The following is a 15671-nucleotide window of genomic DNA, read 5'->3' as shown; positions in this document are numbered from 1 at the left end:
TCCTTCCTATGTGACAGATAGTCACTAAATCATCTGAGAACAAATGTCTCAAAGGCGGTTGTTTCCTCCCCAGATATACTTTGCTTACAAATAAAAACTGATTAGTGTATTTTGCAGCCAGGGTTGTGCTCGTTGTTTATTGTAGAGTGTTTGGAATACTTAAAAATTCAGATATTCAGTAAAATGTGAGCTGTAAATGGTTTTCAGGTTTTCTAGTCAAATAAACCTAAGTATTCTGGAGTTTCTTTGCACTGTTTTAGAAATAATTAAGAAGATCCAGAGTAATTATCATTCAGTCGAAGCTTTTCTTTTGGTGAAATGATCAATCTTGAAAAGTGAATCTGTAAATGATGGTGCATGGGCACACAACAGCTCCCTGTCAGACAAAGGCCATTGCTGCCACCTGCTGAGGAAGAGAGAAAACGGGACATAAACGGCCAAGTGTCAAAAATCCTTTTCCTGTTGGCTATTTCAGGGAGGAATCCCTGCAGAGGGGATGCCAGCAAGCCCAGCTCCCCATGATCCACGTGGCGAAAAACTTAAATCCACCATTTTTTCTTCAGACTCCTAAGACAACAAAAAAAGAGAAACAATGGAGCCCAGCTGCTTGTTACAGTCTTTATGAGGTCAGGTTTAGTGTATTCAGCTGAAGGAAGGATACACTTTGCAGGGTGATGCTTTCGTTTCATGACCAAGGGTAACGCCTGCCATTCTGACACACGGGAGCACTGCATACTGTACCCCACTACACACCACGTACTAAATGATCGCTGCGTAATTCAGGGTTTAACGTGTAAGAATCATGCTGGCAGATCCCGGTCTAAATATATTCTTTCAAACCAGTCCGTGCTTCCCAGCACCGGGGACACACAGACCCCATCGCCTCTCTCCAAATGCCGTTTCAGCGCAGCGGCGAAGTCTCACAGAGAGCCACCGGGCCTGCAAACGCCAGGCCGGCCGCTCGCCCCGCGACAGGCCTCTGGCCTTGGCGCCTTCAGGGGTGGCTTCTGCTGAGGGAGCCCCACACCCCTGGGACACCCCCCCGCCCAGCATGGGCTGCGTGCTGCCACGACCGGCGGCAGGGCAGCACCTTGAAGGGCCCATGTACGGACAGCACCCACAGCACCCCCCGCCATGACGGCGACCCTGCCCTCCTCAGGCAGCCGCGCCCGCCCCGCCCGGCCTAGCACCGCCCCCCGAGCGAGCTCCTGCGCTGAGTGGATCAAGCTTCTGACGGGTGTTCGGGAGGACCAATCAGAGCGTGCAGCCCGGAGGTGGGCGAGCCAATGGAGGGGGAGGGAGGCGGGCCGCTGGCCGGAAGCGGGGTGCGGGCCGTTGCGCTGAGGGGAGCTCGGCGGGTAGGTGGGGAGAGGCGGTTCCTGCGGTCGCGGGCTGCGAGCGGGGCTGTCTCCTCTGCGGGGTACGTGGTCAGCCGCTGATGGGGGTCTTGTCGTAGCGTGCTCCCGGCTCTTCTCTTTTCAGCTAGTGGCCTGGCGACCCCCGCGCCGCGGCTAAGGCCTTCCCAGAGCCGGGCCCAGCCTGGACCTGGCCCGGAGGGGGCCCGGCCGGGGGCTGCGGAGCCGGGGCGCTAGGCTGCATCCTCCCCTGAGGGCGGCGCTTGCCCGCCGCCGGGCTGCGCGGTTTCTCCTCTGGCGTGGTGGTAGCGGGCTAGGCCTCAGCTAGGGAAGGGGTCTCCCCCTCTCAGTTTACAGGCCGGGCTTTCATGGTTCGAGGGATGAATGCTTCATGTGCTTCTAGCGAAGTTAATCCTGCTAGAAGTATGCCTTAGTGAAAAGCTAACATGGATTTATTCGAGTGTTTTCTGCATTCTACACGTTGAGATGGCTTTCTTCTGGCTCATTTTCTCACAGCCATCTCTGTTATATTGCCTTTGTTTCTGTTTATATGACGAGGTTGTGACACAAATTGTTTAACATATATTTCTTGGGACATTCTGTAGGTATTTTCATCTGGCAAAAATGGGTGAACCTCAGCAAGTGAGTGCCCTTCCTCCACCTCCAATGCAATATATAAAAGAATATACCGATGAAAATATCCGCAAAGGCCTGGCTCCAAAGCCACCTCCACCTGTGAAAGACAGTTATATGATGTTTGGTAATCAGTTTCAATGTGATGATCTGATTATTCGACCCTTGGAGAGCCAGGGTATTGAACGGTTACATCCCATGCAGTTTGATCACAAGAAGGAATTAAGAAAGCTTAATATGTCTATCCTGGTCAACTTTTTGGACCTCTTGGATATCTTGATAAGGAGTCCAGGGAGTATAAAGCGAGAGGAGAAACTGGAGGACTTGAAACTGCTCTTTGTTCATGTCCATCATCTTATAAATGAGTATCGGCCTCACCAGGCTCGGGAGACACTGAGAGTCATGATGGAGGTGCAGAAACGTCAGCGTTTGGAAACAGCAGAGCGATTTCAGAAGCACTTAGAGCGAGTTGTAGAGATGATTCAGAACTGCCTGGCTTCCTTGCCTGATGATCTGCCTCATTCAGAGGGAGGACTGAGAGTGAAAGTGGAACCAATGGATCCTGATGATGGCAGCAATTGCATTGGACAGAGCGAAAAGCAGAGAGAGCGTTCTGGTGGCACGAGAGATCAGGTTTTAGACAAAGATGCAGCTATGTGTAGCATTATTGATGAAATGACATGAAGAAAACACTTTTTTTTGTTAGCTCACCATAGTGAGAAGCAGAATGAGGTATATGAGGGTATATGTTGTATTTTGTTTTGCTGTTGTACCAGCAGACGAAGCATTTAATGTACACCTGTTGGAGGTTGTGAGTGACTAGGCAGATGAAAATGTTTAATATTTTGTGAGCTGTGTGTTTATTCGTAGAAACAAACAAAAAAGGTATACTTTTGTTAAATGTATCATGTGAGGTGGTAGCCACAGATTAAAGCTAGCTTTTTTTTCATTTGTCACTTTCTACTTTTTTGGGTATGCTTATTTTTAATTGCTTTATAGTGTGGAAGCAAGTAAGGGGTCTGACTGAGAGGAATTGCAGTTGACAGTTCTTCCATTTCAAATAAGTGCTAGTTGTTTACAATTTCAGGGTCCTTTCAGGAATGTCTAATTCAATATTAAAAATAAAATTTGTGTCAAGTCTGCAAAATCCACTCCTTTCTAGTTTTGTAGTATTATACCTGTACTAAAGAGAAACTAAGAATTCCTTTATTACAGATGTAACGTGTAATTTGCCTTATAGAGACACACTGTCAGGAATCTCAACAACCGAATGAATTAAAATTATTTGGATTTTAATTTTCTTAGATGTAAATCATAACCAGTTTTGAGCTTACAAAAATGCCTATTTTTTTTTTTTACGCGTAGATAGCTTAGACTAACTTACATTTCCTCCATAGTTAATACACATGCATGAAGTGAATCATTTTGCAGTGCAGATGCTTTGTATTTGCCTTTTAGGTGGGCTCTGCATTTTTCTCAAAGGAGAGTCTGATTGGATAATTAGCCTTTATACTAATTGAGAACTTCTAAGTTTGAAAGAACCTCAAGTATTCCATCAAGCAGAAGCCATATCAACCATGTTTAAAGAACATTTGAGTTGGATCAAATCCCCATAGCAAGAGGAAGAGAGTGATTTCACAGCAAAGAAATGGCTTCTTTACCCTGCCCTTCCTGTCAGGGAAATCCTACTTCCATCTTTTTGCCATGTAACACCATAATATCTATGTTTTCCGAAGTACGTACAGCAGCTAAAAACCAGGTAAACTTTATGGGTGAGGGAACTTGCACAAACTCTGTTTTTTAACTGTGATTTAACAAGCTATTTCATTTGATAATTCTGTTTTCAGAAATGTTACTTAAATGGGCAGGCAAAAGTATTTAGCTGTTGGGTGGTGGGCATTGAGCTCATTGCAGGTAAAGATGAACTGAAGCGAGTTTATGACTCATTGAAGAACATCATCTGCTATTTTAAGTGCACGTGGCATCATAAGTAACACTAAAAAAATAGAAACATGGTGGGTAGTGTAACGCTTTTGTCCTTATTCAACCACCACTTTTTCCTTCCTTCTCTCCAGACTAGATCTAAATTATATCGCTTGTAGGTAACTGAAACAGTTGCAAGTGAGCAGAATTAATTTGGAATCTACTTTGCAAATGTTGTTTCATGTGGAAGATATGAGGAAACATTTAGTGCCTCCTGGATAAGAGAGACTGTACACAGTGCAACTACGGTTTGTCATGGATGTTTTAACTTTCTTCCAAAAGAACTGTCATAGACGTTCAATAGTGTTCTGTAGATTTTTGTCTAATTTTCATGCTTTCGATAAAGTCATAGGCCTGGGTACCATAGTTTTGAAACACTGCAGAAGCTGGGTACTAGCAGCAACTAACAATTGCAATGAACTTCCGTGAAACCATTAAAGTAAAATGGGATCATGTAATTTTAAAAAAATACTTAAGGCTGCGTTCACTTTCCAAAAAGTTTCACAAATAATTTTTTTTTATTCTAGATTAATTTTTTCTATGTTTAAGGCAAACCCTTAGAAAGCTGTGGGAGGCTTCCTGGGCTTTTTCAGCCAAAATGATGACTTTTTCCGCCTTTATCAGGTTAAAGCAATGATAGTTTTCCCTTTTTCTGTTACAACTTTGCTTTTAGGTAAACAACAGACCGTGGCTGCAGTGAAGGCAGTGCTTGTTAGTCTAGGGAAATGGGGGTTGCATGTTTCATAGGATGATGTGACTCAATGACTAGCAAATTTGGTTATAAATGTCTTCTGTACTGTGTTAATTAACCTGCTCCTGATGACGAGATCTTTCCTTACCTCAGCAAATCCCGATTTTATTTTTGGATGTAATAACGTTTAAGTATTCTGCCCCTGAAACATTAATGTATGCAATATGTGTTGGATTATACATGCCTTATGAAACCTGATGAGATGAAGTTAACATCGTGTTAAACAGCCTTTGGTTGGATGTTTTCTTAATTAAAAAAAAAAGGAAGGAAAAGAAAAAAGCCCAGCCCTTCTGGTACAGTATCTGGACAAGCACAGGGATAACAGCAGTACAGTTACTTGAAAAGTTCCAAAAATTTCTTGATACAGAGAAGCCAAGTGTGTCACCAGTGGACAAAAGGTGAAAGTTTGTAGCTTTGATCATCTGGGGGAAAAGAAGAAAAGGTATTTAATGATAAGGCTTTAAAACGGTGCAATGAAGAGATGTTTCCAACAATGCTTTAAACTTATTTCAATATTTAATGTTTTAGTTTGGTTTTGTTTTCACAAAGTATGATCTGACTATATGCTCCAAGTCAAGAAAAAATGTGCAGCTACTTAAAGGTTTGAATGAAAAAGATGATGTTGGCACCTTTTCTACAGAAATGGTGCTCATTCCTTGCACAAACGAAAAACAGGAACTTGGAAAACAAGCACGTAGAAACTCGGAAATGATATCAAGGCATTTCCTATGGTCTCTGTTTGAGGTGAAATCCAAAGCAAGTGGGTTAACTGTTGCCCTGTAGCTCTCGCATTATCTTACTGTGTGACCCGAATGTCTTTCCTGGTTCACCTGAACTACTGTAGACTGTCATATGAAGAAGCCAACCTGGGTGAAGTGAGTAGTATGGGCTCAGGGATAACGTTCCTTATTTTCTCACCCTATTCACTCATTTCAGAGCTCAGATGTGGCCCATGCAGAGGAGGAATCCATGTGGACCCATGCACGCTGCACATCATTGCAGGTTACTGGCAGAAGGGACGTGTCCTAGTCTGCAGGTGGTTGTTTGTCGCACACTGAACTACCAAGAGGAGTTCCTCAGCTGGTGCCATGTGCTATCACGGCACGGCTGTGGTGGATGCGGTCACCCGCCTTCTGCCAGAGCCAGGTTGCTCTGCCTTTTCCGTTTGTGCAGAGCAGTTTCAGGATCCTGCTATTAATGTTCGGAATTGTTCCTGTAGCAGCTATCTGCAGTTTCCTGTTTCCCCAGAAACCAGAGGAGCGAAGAGGAAGCATTTTCGTAAGAGCCCTGCTTCCAGCCACTGCATACAAAAATCCCCCTTTCTCCCTCCTCCTCTCAGCTCTTTCCTACAGGTGTGTTGCTGGTGTCTTGTCACTTGGCTACTTCAATCCCTTGTTTTTGCCTCCTTTTCACTTAAAGAAACTGTCACTTTAGTGACTCTGATCTCCTGTAAGGTAGTCAGTGGCAGACAGCTCTGTTGGTTCCGACTCTAGCCTAGTGTGTGGTTTTGGAAGCACTTCTACTGTTTATTGATAAAAAGTAACTCCTTACAACTTAATTTTGTCTGTATAAAACAATGTAAAGTAGATTAGTTACTTCAGCAAAGAACATTTGTTGGCCCTAGGTCAAGCGCACTTGATCACAGCTGCAGTTCTAGTCCAAACCATATAAAAAGATAAGATGTCCTCCAGAAGAGTTAGGTAATCCGGGGACAGGGAGAGTGGGTGGGGAACACAAGCTCCCAAAAGCTGCATTTCAGCAACGTTTTGTCAAAGTGACCCTTGAGCCTGGGTCGACATGGTTTCCACACCACTTTTAAAGTGACCTCTGTATCCTGTGTGTGTTAATTTATATAGCAAAAGCTCAGATGCATGCAGAGTTTTTAAGGATTGGTGAAAGACTGCAACTCTTTTCGGCTACGACTGTGTAACAGTAGGGCAGATTTCCAATACTACCAAATTATAGCCTACAAAGAAAATAGCATTTGTCTAAAGACACTCTGAGCTGCTTCTAAGTATTAGAACTAAAAACTCATGATTAAATGCTTGAGTAATTCTTCCTAGGAATCTGTTATTTTGCCAAGTCCTCTCTGTTTACCACAGTCTGTTACATATCCTATGTAATCTCTTATCCGAATTCTATCTGCTCTGGCAAAAAAAAAGGTGTGGGAAGCAGTGTGGGGCAATGGATTACTGACAGTCGTGTCAGTGGTGCGGTGGTGCTAACAGCTTCATCTCGTACAGTACATCTCGTACTCGCTTCAAGTCGTAGCGCGGTGGTGCTAACAGCTTCATCTACTGTAATCAAGCAGACCTGGGAAAAACGAGAACTAGATTTCTGAAGTGCTGCTAAGTATTTTAGCCTTTTAGTCAAACCACAGTCAGCAAGTGTTCAGCTGTGTGTGCTGCCAGCAGCTGCGGCTGAAAGTCTACCCACAGGAAAGGCAATCCGGATTAGACGAAAAGGCATTCTCAGCTGTGTCTGAAGATGACGTACTATGCAGTAAAACCAGAAGTGTATGAAGAAGATAAGTTTTCTTGAACGTCGATGCCCCAAGGGTGAACAGGAGTGTTGTTCCTGGTCTTCAGCTACAATGTCGTCTTATTTCTCCGTGAACTGGATTCTTCTGATCCTGTTTACAGGTAACTAAGTGGGCCTAAAGGAATAGGTGGATGGAGGTAACATGCATCAATTTTTTGAGGGTAGCAAAGAGAGAGATTTTATGTTACAACAGGAAGAGTGGCCACATGACACAGAAACTTCACTTTTGTATTATGAATAAAACTTTATCACAGTGGCTCAATAGTCTTCTCGTGGCATCATCTCCCTTTTCAAACAAAATGATGTTGAGGGTATGGTGGTTTTAAAGATGCGTCTTCTTGGGCTGTCTGCTAGTCTTATTAGTGAGTGATCTTTTGGGTTTTTTTGGATAACGATCTGAGATGAGTGGAGAACTTTAAATCATTTTAGAAAAGATGTAAAACAAGGGTATTTCACTTCAACAGGTTTTGTGAAGGTGAATGGTTAGGAAGACGGGGAAAAAAGTCAGCTGTAGCTTCTGGTGTTTTGTAGCCAAGCTGAAATTTTATTAGGACAAATTGATAATTTCTCCTTTTTTATTCTGAGAAAGCAGTCCTCCTAGGAAAACGTTGTTAAAGGCAATAGCATGGAAAACAACAGGTTGCAGAGTGGTACTAGTATGGGCAGCAAATTTGGTGGTAGAATATGTTCAGTAGAAAGAAAAGGGTATTACAGATATTATTTCCTCTAGTTCTTTATAAAGCCTTTTATGATGAGATTTATTTAGAGCTTGCTTTTTGATATTAAATAAAATACAGTATTTTCAGAGATTAGTTTCTAGTATGCTATTGTGGCAAAGTCTCTCAATGCAGGCTTATTTTTAACTGTAATAGCTTAGGTTAGGGAAATAGCTGAGCTGGGGAAAACAGCTTTTTCACGAGGGACAATTGCAATCAAACTGTACAGTGCACGAGGTCCGCTGGTGCGTGCTGGGGGACCGGCCTCGGGGAGCTCCCTTCCTAATTATAGACTGGGCTAGACTTTTAATAGAGATAACTTGTTGCCTGTCCTTGCTGCAGAGAATTCTATCCATTAAATGTTAATACGAATAGATCAAAATATTTACTTATGTGATCCTGTGTTACTGAATTTGATAAGAAGTGTGTAGTGGTAAATATACGGCAAACAGTTTTCTTTGAAGTACAAGCAGACAGAACGTGCACCTTGGAAGCCCCACTGCGTAACCTGTTAGAAGGTGGTGGTTACAGGATGGCTTTGACTGGATCACCGGAGCACAAATGATTTTTGCCTGACACTTAATACAGCTTTTATTGAAACCCTCCTAAAGGCAATATTGACTGGAGTGGTATAAATACAGTAAAAGAAACTATCTCTGTGATGAATGGGCTGCTGGGTCTCACTGTTTTGACTTGAATAGTGTGAAACATGAAAGATGACTTTTAATGGGAACCAAACAAATTAGAAACTGCATAAGAATGAGGGAAGAAAATAAGGTAGTGAAAAAAGAGCGTATCAAATTTCTCAGAAAAAACTCTGAAAAATCTCTCCTGATAGGAATAGGCAAAATCAGTTATTAGTCAAGAAGAAAGGAAATGCGTTTAGCAGTGATCATTCTGATGGAACCTGCTATTTAGTGGCTTTCCATTGAAAGGGAGGGAGAGTTTCCCACAACGGTTTTAGTGAAAGTCAGTGTCTTACCATTCCCTCATGTATGGCTTGGATTAAATCTGAACTAAGTTAAAAAATGAAGAGCTAACAGACTGGACATGGCTAAAGAGAAGCCACCAAGTTGTGCAGATGTAAATTGTGCTCTTTTCACCTCTCTGCCTACCTGCAGAGGCTGCAGAAGGTGTGTTTCTTCTTTCTCTGGCTAGAGACACATTCTGAACAGATCGCTGGCCCGACCATTATCCCTCACCACATCGGTCCTGCTGGGATTCACGTCTATTTGTGGAAAACTCAATCCAGCAATGCCTGGTGGTGTTTGCATGATGGGAGGTATCAGGTCAAGCGAGATGCATGAGAAGCTTCCACTTGCACGCACTGGGCTCAACAGCTACATTTGTCTTTTTTTTCCACAGGCCCCACTGTATCGGGATCACTTGTGAAAGGAAAGGTTGGTCAGAATATCACTGTGCCCTGCTTTTACAGTGTTAGGAGAGAACAAGACATCACATCAATGTGCTGGGGTCGTGGCAAGTGCCCTGCTTCAAAATGTTACCAGACCATTATCTGGACAGATGGGTGGAAGGTGACACAGCGGTCCGACAGCAGGTATATTTTGAAAGGGAATCTGGTGACGGGCGATGTCTCCCTCACGATTGTGAACGCTGTGGAAGCCGACAGTGGGACATACTGCTGCCGCGTGGAGATCTCAGGGTTGTTCAATGATCAGATAAGTAATCACAACGTTGTGGTAGAGAAAGGTGAGTGCAGAGATGCTCTCTTGTGTCAGTACTATTGTGGGAAATCTGCTCTTGAGTCTGGATTTCAAAATTTTGAAATCGTTCCCTGGTTTCTGTAATCATCCATAGGACTAATCTTTAGGACTTTGCAGATCTGCTGTTAATGCTGTTTAAATTAAGCTGGTTTTGGCATTGTTGTAATCCCAGCATGGTCACTGCAATTAAAAAAAGGACATGGTGCTTTGTTTCATGGTGCGTAGCACTACTGAGCTTTCTTAGAAACGCCATGTGAAGAATTTAAGAGAAAGGGCAGCACAGATTCATAGAATGGTTAGAGTTGGAAGGAAGCTTAAACCCCTGCCCTGGGCAGGGACACCTCCCACCAGCCCAGGCTGCTCCAAGCGCCGTCCAGCCTGGCCTTGAACCCCTCCAGGGATGGGGCAGCCACAGCTTCTCTGGGCAGCCTGGGCCAGGGGCTCACCACCATCAGAGTAAAGAATTTCTTCCCAATATCTAATCTAAATCTCCCCTCTTTCAGTTTAAAACCTCATCCTATCGCTCCATTCCTGATAAAGAGTCCCTCCCCATCTTTCCTGTAGGCCCCCTTTAGGGACTGGAAGGGGCTATAAGGTCTCCCCGGAGCCTTCTCTTCTCCAGGCTGAACAACCCCACCCCTCTCAGCCTGTCCTCATAGGAGAGGTGCTCCAGCCCCCTGATCATCTTTGTGCCTCCTCTGGACTCGCTCCAACAGGTCCGCGTCTTTCGTGTGCTGAGGACTCCAGAGCTGGATGCAGCACTGCAGGGGGCTCTCACCAGAGCAGAGTAGAGGGGCAGAATCCCCTCCCTCGCCCTGCTGGCCACGCTGCTTTTGATGCAGCCCAGGAGACAGGCATAGGGTACTTAATTCATCCAAAGCGTTATAGTTGTACCCTTTTCCTAGAAAACAGTGCTTCGTTTTCCCTGCTTGTTTCTAGAGTAAAGCCCAGGGACACAAAATTTGTATAGACTTTTTTTTTTTTAATCAACTCTTCCTTTGATTTTTAGTCTTTCTCTTGTTTGTAAAAAGCATGATCATATATGGAACAAGTGGCTGACAGATGTACTTGTGTAGCTGGTGCTAGCAAATTTTTATTATGGAAACATTTTCTCTTTTTCACTATGTAAATGAACACTAAGGTTAATTATAATGTATATTGGTTTTGTTTTATTTTTTTTAACATCAGCTAGAATCTCTACTGCAAGTCCTCACACTTACACCTCTGAAAAGACCTCAGGTAACTTTTGTCCAAGTATTAATCTCAACAGCATATATAAGCTTTATTGCAAATGGGGATCTTGTGAAGGAAACAAAATGAGAGATGACAGGAACTTCTTGGCTAAAATTTACTAAACATTACCATAAAACCAGAGATCAGAACTTGGATTTAAATTCTGCCTGACATTATATAGAGAGTCCGACAGAAGGAACATGTATACGTGGGAGGAAGTTTGCTTCCAGGTGTTATGCTTAAGTCAAAGTTTTATTGGTGCTGCAAGCACTGTTTTTCTTGTGGCTGTTGTTTTGGTATGTTGTTTTCTTTGTGGTATAAAATCTCACCTTTTCTTCTGGAAATGCATCCCATGAGCAGTAAACCACAAATTTTTAGGAGCTGGGTCTGCCCACTGTTCAATCAATTTATTTCTGGCTCTATAACATAGAACTGTTTTATTGGACTATCTCAAAAGTGCATCTAATTCAAGATCCTATCTCCAGTAGCAGTCAACAGCAGATGATTAAGGAGGATCGTAGAAGCAGGGCAGTAATTTTCTGATACAGCGCTAAAGTATTCTTCTACCTTGGTATAATGTGTGTCTTGCAGGCTCCCCCCGTCCTCTGTAGCCCGTGCATATTTCATAATGTGAGGCTCCTCAGTGTAGTGGAAGAGACAGTGAACAGCTATTCCTCACTCGGTTTCCTCATTCCACTCACAAATTTATAGACTTCTATCGTATACCCACTCAGCTGCATCTTTTTCAGTCTGAAAAAGGCAAGAGAGAACTCGCAGTGTTACAATAGCTTATTCTCTGGAATTTGAAAGAAAAATCAGGGATGCTGTTCTTGTTTCCCCCTCCATCTCAGAGGTTTCCAGCTAAGCAACTTCAAAATGTTACAACAGTTGCGTTTCCGTTTTGGAAGAGGAAGTGAAAACTTTCTCACACTGTTTCTGTTCTGGTTACAAATATCATGACATCCAATCTTGGAACTCATGGGTTTTCTTAACCCTGTGATGTCTTCCTTAGCCGCTGGTGGAACAATTTTTTATGTTTTCAAAATACAAGTTAGTAGGTGCATGTTCACACAGAGGGGGACTGGAAAGGGCAGGTGGCCATGTGCCTCTGATGCAGGAACGCTCCAGAATCTCCAATGGAAGAGAACAGCGAAGCAGATGATCCTGTCCTCTTCAAAATAAAGCTACTGGGATAAGGGTAACAATTTAAAACATCAAAGGAACCAGCTGCGGTTGTCATAATGTGAACAGGAGATGTTGTTTTTGGGAGGGTTGTATATCATCTGACAACACATGGAGAAACTGAGACCGATGATATGGAAGATATAAGTTTGTAGCTCTGAACTTTAAATGCTGCAAACAGCTTTGCTCTGGGAAATTACCCCAAAATATGCTGCAGTTCCTTATGCAAATATATCACACTTTGGTCAGTCCATTCATTGTATAGCTGTCTGGGACTGTCAAAGTCTCGCTTTCACTAACTCTGCACCACTTGCTCTTTCAAGGCCCTGAGCTAACCTTAATCACTTTTCGTCAGATAACCTAAGTTTGCTTTGGGCATCAACTGCCTCTTCTTGGCTCCAAAACCAGATGCCTACCTTGGTGACTCCTTCCTTCCAGGCCCTATGTTGAGATAACAGCAAGAGCTAATTGTTTCCTGGAAGGGATTCGAAGCTCTGAAAAGGGCAGCAGAGGCTCCAATATTCAGAATTTTTTTGCTGCCCTCTGAAGGCTCCAACCTCTTTTATGGCGTGCAGAGCCAAGACCCCTGATAGAGAGATACTTAAGTTCGGTGGTCCCAAGTCAGCAGTACAAACGTGCCTCTGTCGAGGCAGAATGGTTCTCTGTGCGAGTGACGTGTTTGTGTTGCCTTTGCTCAGCTCCTGGGAGCACCAGTGAATCATCCTTCACCACCACAAGAACGTGGCCACCGGTTTCTCCTTCGGAAGCTCCTCAGACCGTAAGCATCCCGGCTGTGCTACAGCATACCTAGACAAAGTGGGTAGACATAAGAGGCTATTGGCTCATCCCCACAGTTCACTTGTACTGTTTTGGTTTGATTGCAAAAGAAGATTTTTATTTTTTTTTTGTAGGCAGCACGTTTAGTGCTTATGAAAGAATGCTTATGTGCTTATTATTAAAGCGGGGGGAAAACCTGCTTTGCATGCATAAAGTACTTCCTACTAATTCAGGAAGAGCTTTAGCAACATCTTCATTGCCTTTCAGGCCCCTGGTCCCTGCTCAAACACCTCAGACTGCTGGGATGTAACCTCCAACCTGCAGGTACGGCAGGATACAGGGAGGGGTGGAAATGGGACTGTCTGAGAGCACAGCGATGCGCCTGCACGCCCCGAGCAGGGGGGCTCAAACGGGCAGCTCTGCGTCCGTCCTGATGAGTCCTCCAGCACCCGTTGCAGAGTGAGAGGCAGGAGCATCACCCGGATTTTATCCGGAAGAGAAGACAGCCAAGTTAGCCTTTGGGAAGGCCTGCTGGGACATGCTACAAGGCAGGATGAGCTGTGGGCGTTCATACTGCTGCATGTGCAGGGTGTACATCAGGGACCATACTGCGCTTCTGTGTCTTCCCTGGCCTGAGCTCCTTACGAGAGGTTGGGTATCTGATGGCTGGCTTCAGAAAGAAGCTTTGCCTAAATAAAGACCAATGTACGGAGAAGGCATATTTATTTATCGGTATAAAGCCTTGAAAAACTACTGAATAAGCTGACAAAAAGTGTGTGTGTGTGACACCTGCAGATAACTTAATCCTAAAAACTAACTAAAATATTCACTAAATAGTATTAAACTTGAACAGATGGGATTTGTCAGAACTTCAGATCCTTTGACTATCTCAAGAAATAAGGTGTTTAACAGCGTGGTTCACGCCACTGTTGCAGTGACGCTGCTTGGCACTAGTCCTGTATCTCAAATTATGCTCTTGCTCTCAAGTACACTTTTACTGCAGGGTTGCAAAACACGCAAATGGCCTTTGGGTACTGTATGGGCTTCTTACTGTCAGTGCCACTAATGCTCATCTGTTTTGTGTTCGACAGAACCCGTCTGTATCGCGTCCCAGTCAGCAGTATTCAGAAAACTGGCTATACATTGGGATTAGTTTGTGTGTGGTGCTTCTAGTCATCCTTTTTGTGTCTCTGTTTGTCACCAGAAGTAAGTGCTTTTCACAGGTGGTTATTCAGGTGGGTCGGGTACATGAAATCACAACTGTGGCAGATGCCACATGTCTCCTGCTTCAGGGAAGTGAGCGAAGGTCTCTGTGTGGCCACACTCTGTGCTGTCGTTGCTTGCTCAGCTCTCCCCCTTAGCCTCGGGGGCACAGAACAGCGAGGTGCCAGTGTGGTCTCGTCATTTTATGTCTCGGACTCCTTAGCAACCAGTCAACCCACCGTCTGGTGAGGAGATGCGTGATACAAATCCCCCTCCCCTGCACCATTCATTTCCTCCTACCCGTTCCTCCTCAGTTGCCATGTTGTCCCAGTCTTTCCCAATGGGAGGGGCACTGGTTTCATATAACTATATCCAATAATTTTTTTTATGTGCCAGACTTTCTCCATAGAGGCTGTTGGTCAGACCAAGCCATCTGAATTAAATCTCATGGAAATAATGGGGATTTCCCATACTGAAAACATCTGCTTAAAGTTCCCATATTTAGTTTCTTACACTTGAATTATTTTTTTTTTTTTTGTGAACCTGCTACTTTACTTGCTTCTGATGGTTTAAAGAAAATTGTTTGTTTTTCTTTTTTCTTGATTTTCACCCTGGATGGTCCTTAGAATATTTATACAATACAAAGACGACGGGTGACTTTCCAAAGTAAGTATTCTGTTCCCGCTTTAGCTAATTGGACAAACTAGGTTGCAGAAAGAAAACATTGTGAGTATGCTGATGGTTCCACCACATACTTTGACTTTCTTTTTTTAAACTCAAGTTAATAGGAAACATTGGAAAAAGAAATTAATAAGTTCTGCTATTATTAGTTAGTAAGCAAAAATGAGTATAACTTAGTTCATTGCATTAGAGAGCATGCAAACTTCAAGTGTGGGTTGTCTCGTAAGTGGAAAAATGATTCGTTATCAGTCATGCTTAAATAAGTGGTTTTGCATATTTTACATTTTTCCAGTGAGCTGGTTGATTTAGCTGTCTGCGCTTCTCCTGTGTTTCTATCGTCTGTTTCTTGTTTAACAGCATTGTTTTTACTCTGTTGTGCAGCTTCGTTGCATTTTGGAGACCGGAACGTGCAGGGAACCATAGTGCCCTGGAAGATGAGACCCATGCAGAGGAAAACATTTATATAATACACTAAAAACTGTAAACATGCTTGCCTTTGCCATCGTTGGGACATTAAATACTTTGCAAAATGTTAGCTGCTCCCTCTGCTCAGCAGCTAAATGTGACTGGACTACTGAAGCATTATTCACATCATTCTAATAAAACAAATAAAAGCTACACTTCTAATTAAAACCTTTATCAGCCTGTTCCAGAAACAGAAACCCTATTGGCTCAAATGGAAATTTCCAGAATCCGCTTATGAAGCCCTAAAGGAAGTTACCATTATATTTATTATCTGCTTCAAATTCTCTCTTCCTTTTTGGAAAAAAGAGGAAGTGCCAGAAGTGCTCAGTCGCAAAAGGAAAACCACACGGTTTTTTTTTTTTTTAAACTTTGTCTTTACTGTGTATTCTGTCTGCCAGCTACACAAGAGTCCGTGCCATCAGGGGGC

The 15671-nt window shown here is 43.5% G+C and overlaps 2 protein-coding genes across 5 annotated transcripts; both read left to right on the top strand.

Moving 5' to 3' along the window:
- Positions 1-1293: 1293 nt before the first annotated feature.
- MED7 (mediator complex subunit 7) lies at positions 1294-2951 on the top strand. Of its 2 annotated transcripts, none has more exons than XM_074603762.1 (2): positions 1294-1358; positions 1961-2951. In XM_074603762.1, the coding sequence occupies exon 2, from the start codon at positions 1980-1982 to the stop codon at positions 2670-2672; it is 693 nt and encodes a 230-aa protein (XP_074459863.1). In that variant the 5' UTR covers positions 1294-1358; positions 1961-1979; the 3' UTR covers positions 2673-2951. The 2 variants fall into 2 exon arrangements, with proteins under 2 accessions (XP_074459863.1, XP_074459862.1); XM_074603761.1 differs by having other exon boundaries at positions 1319-1420.
- A 4115-nt stretch (positions 2952-7066) lies between these two features.
- On the top strand, positions 7067-15412 carry LOC141749728 (hepatitis A virus cellular receptor 1 homolog). Of its 3 annotated transcripts, XM_074603759.1 has the most exons (8): positions 7099-7364; positions 9345-9689; positions 10892-10942; positions 12817-12896; positions 13163-13219; positions 13987-14101; positions 14725-14764; positions 15161-15412. In XM_074603759.1, the coding sequence occupies exons 1-8, from the start codon at positions 7241-7243 to the stop codon at positions 15252-15254; spliced, it is 906 nt and encodes a 301-aa protein (XP_074459860.1). In that variant the 5' UTR covers positions 7099-7240; the 3' UTR covers positions 15255-15412. The 3 variants fall into 3 exon arrangements, with proteins under 3 accessions (XP_074459861.1, XP_074459860.1, XP_074459859.1); XM_074603760.1 differs by lacking the exon at positions 10892-10942 and having other exon boundaries at positions 7067-7364; XM_074603758.1 differs by lacking the exons at positions 14725-14764; positions 15161-15412 and having other exon boundaries at positions 7101-7364; positions 13987-14397.
- The last annotated feature ends 259 nt before the right edge of the window (positions 15413-15671 follow it).

This window comes from Larus michahellis, chromosome 11 (genome assembly GCF_964199755.1).
Source record: "Larus michahellis chromosome 11, bLarMic1.1, whole genome shotgun sequence".
Lineage (NCBI taxonomy): Eukaryota > Metazoa > Chordata > Aves > Charadriiformes > Laridae > Larus > Larus michahellis.
The sequence above is the reverse complement of the archived record's forward strand: the minus strand, read 5'-3'. Positions and strand labels throughout refer to the sequence as shown.

Bases quoted from the DNA above. Each gene is read 5' to 3' on its own strand.
- LOC141749728 (XM_074603758.1), top strand. From the start codon at position 7,241: ATGAAGAAGATAAGTTTTCTTGAACGTCGATGCCCCAAGGGTGAACAG. The intron at 7,365-9,344 runs GTAACTAAGTGG...TTTTTTCCACAG, and splicing joins TCTTCTGATCCTGTTTACAG to GCCCCACTGTATCGGGATCA. The intron at 13,220-13,986 runs GTACGGCAGGAT...TGTGTTCGACAG, and splicing joins ATGTAACCTCCAACCTGCAG to AACCCGTCTGTATCGCGTCC.
- MED7 (XM_074603762.1), top strand. From the start codon at position 1,980: ATGGGTGAACCTCAGCAAGTGAGTGCCCTTCCTCCACCTCCAATGCAA.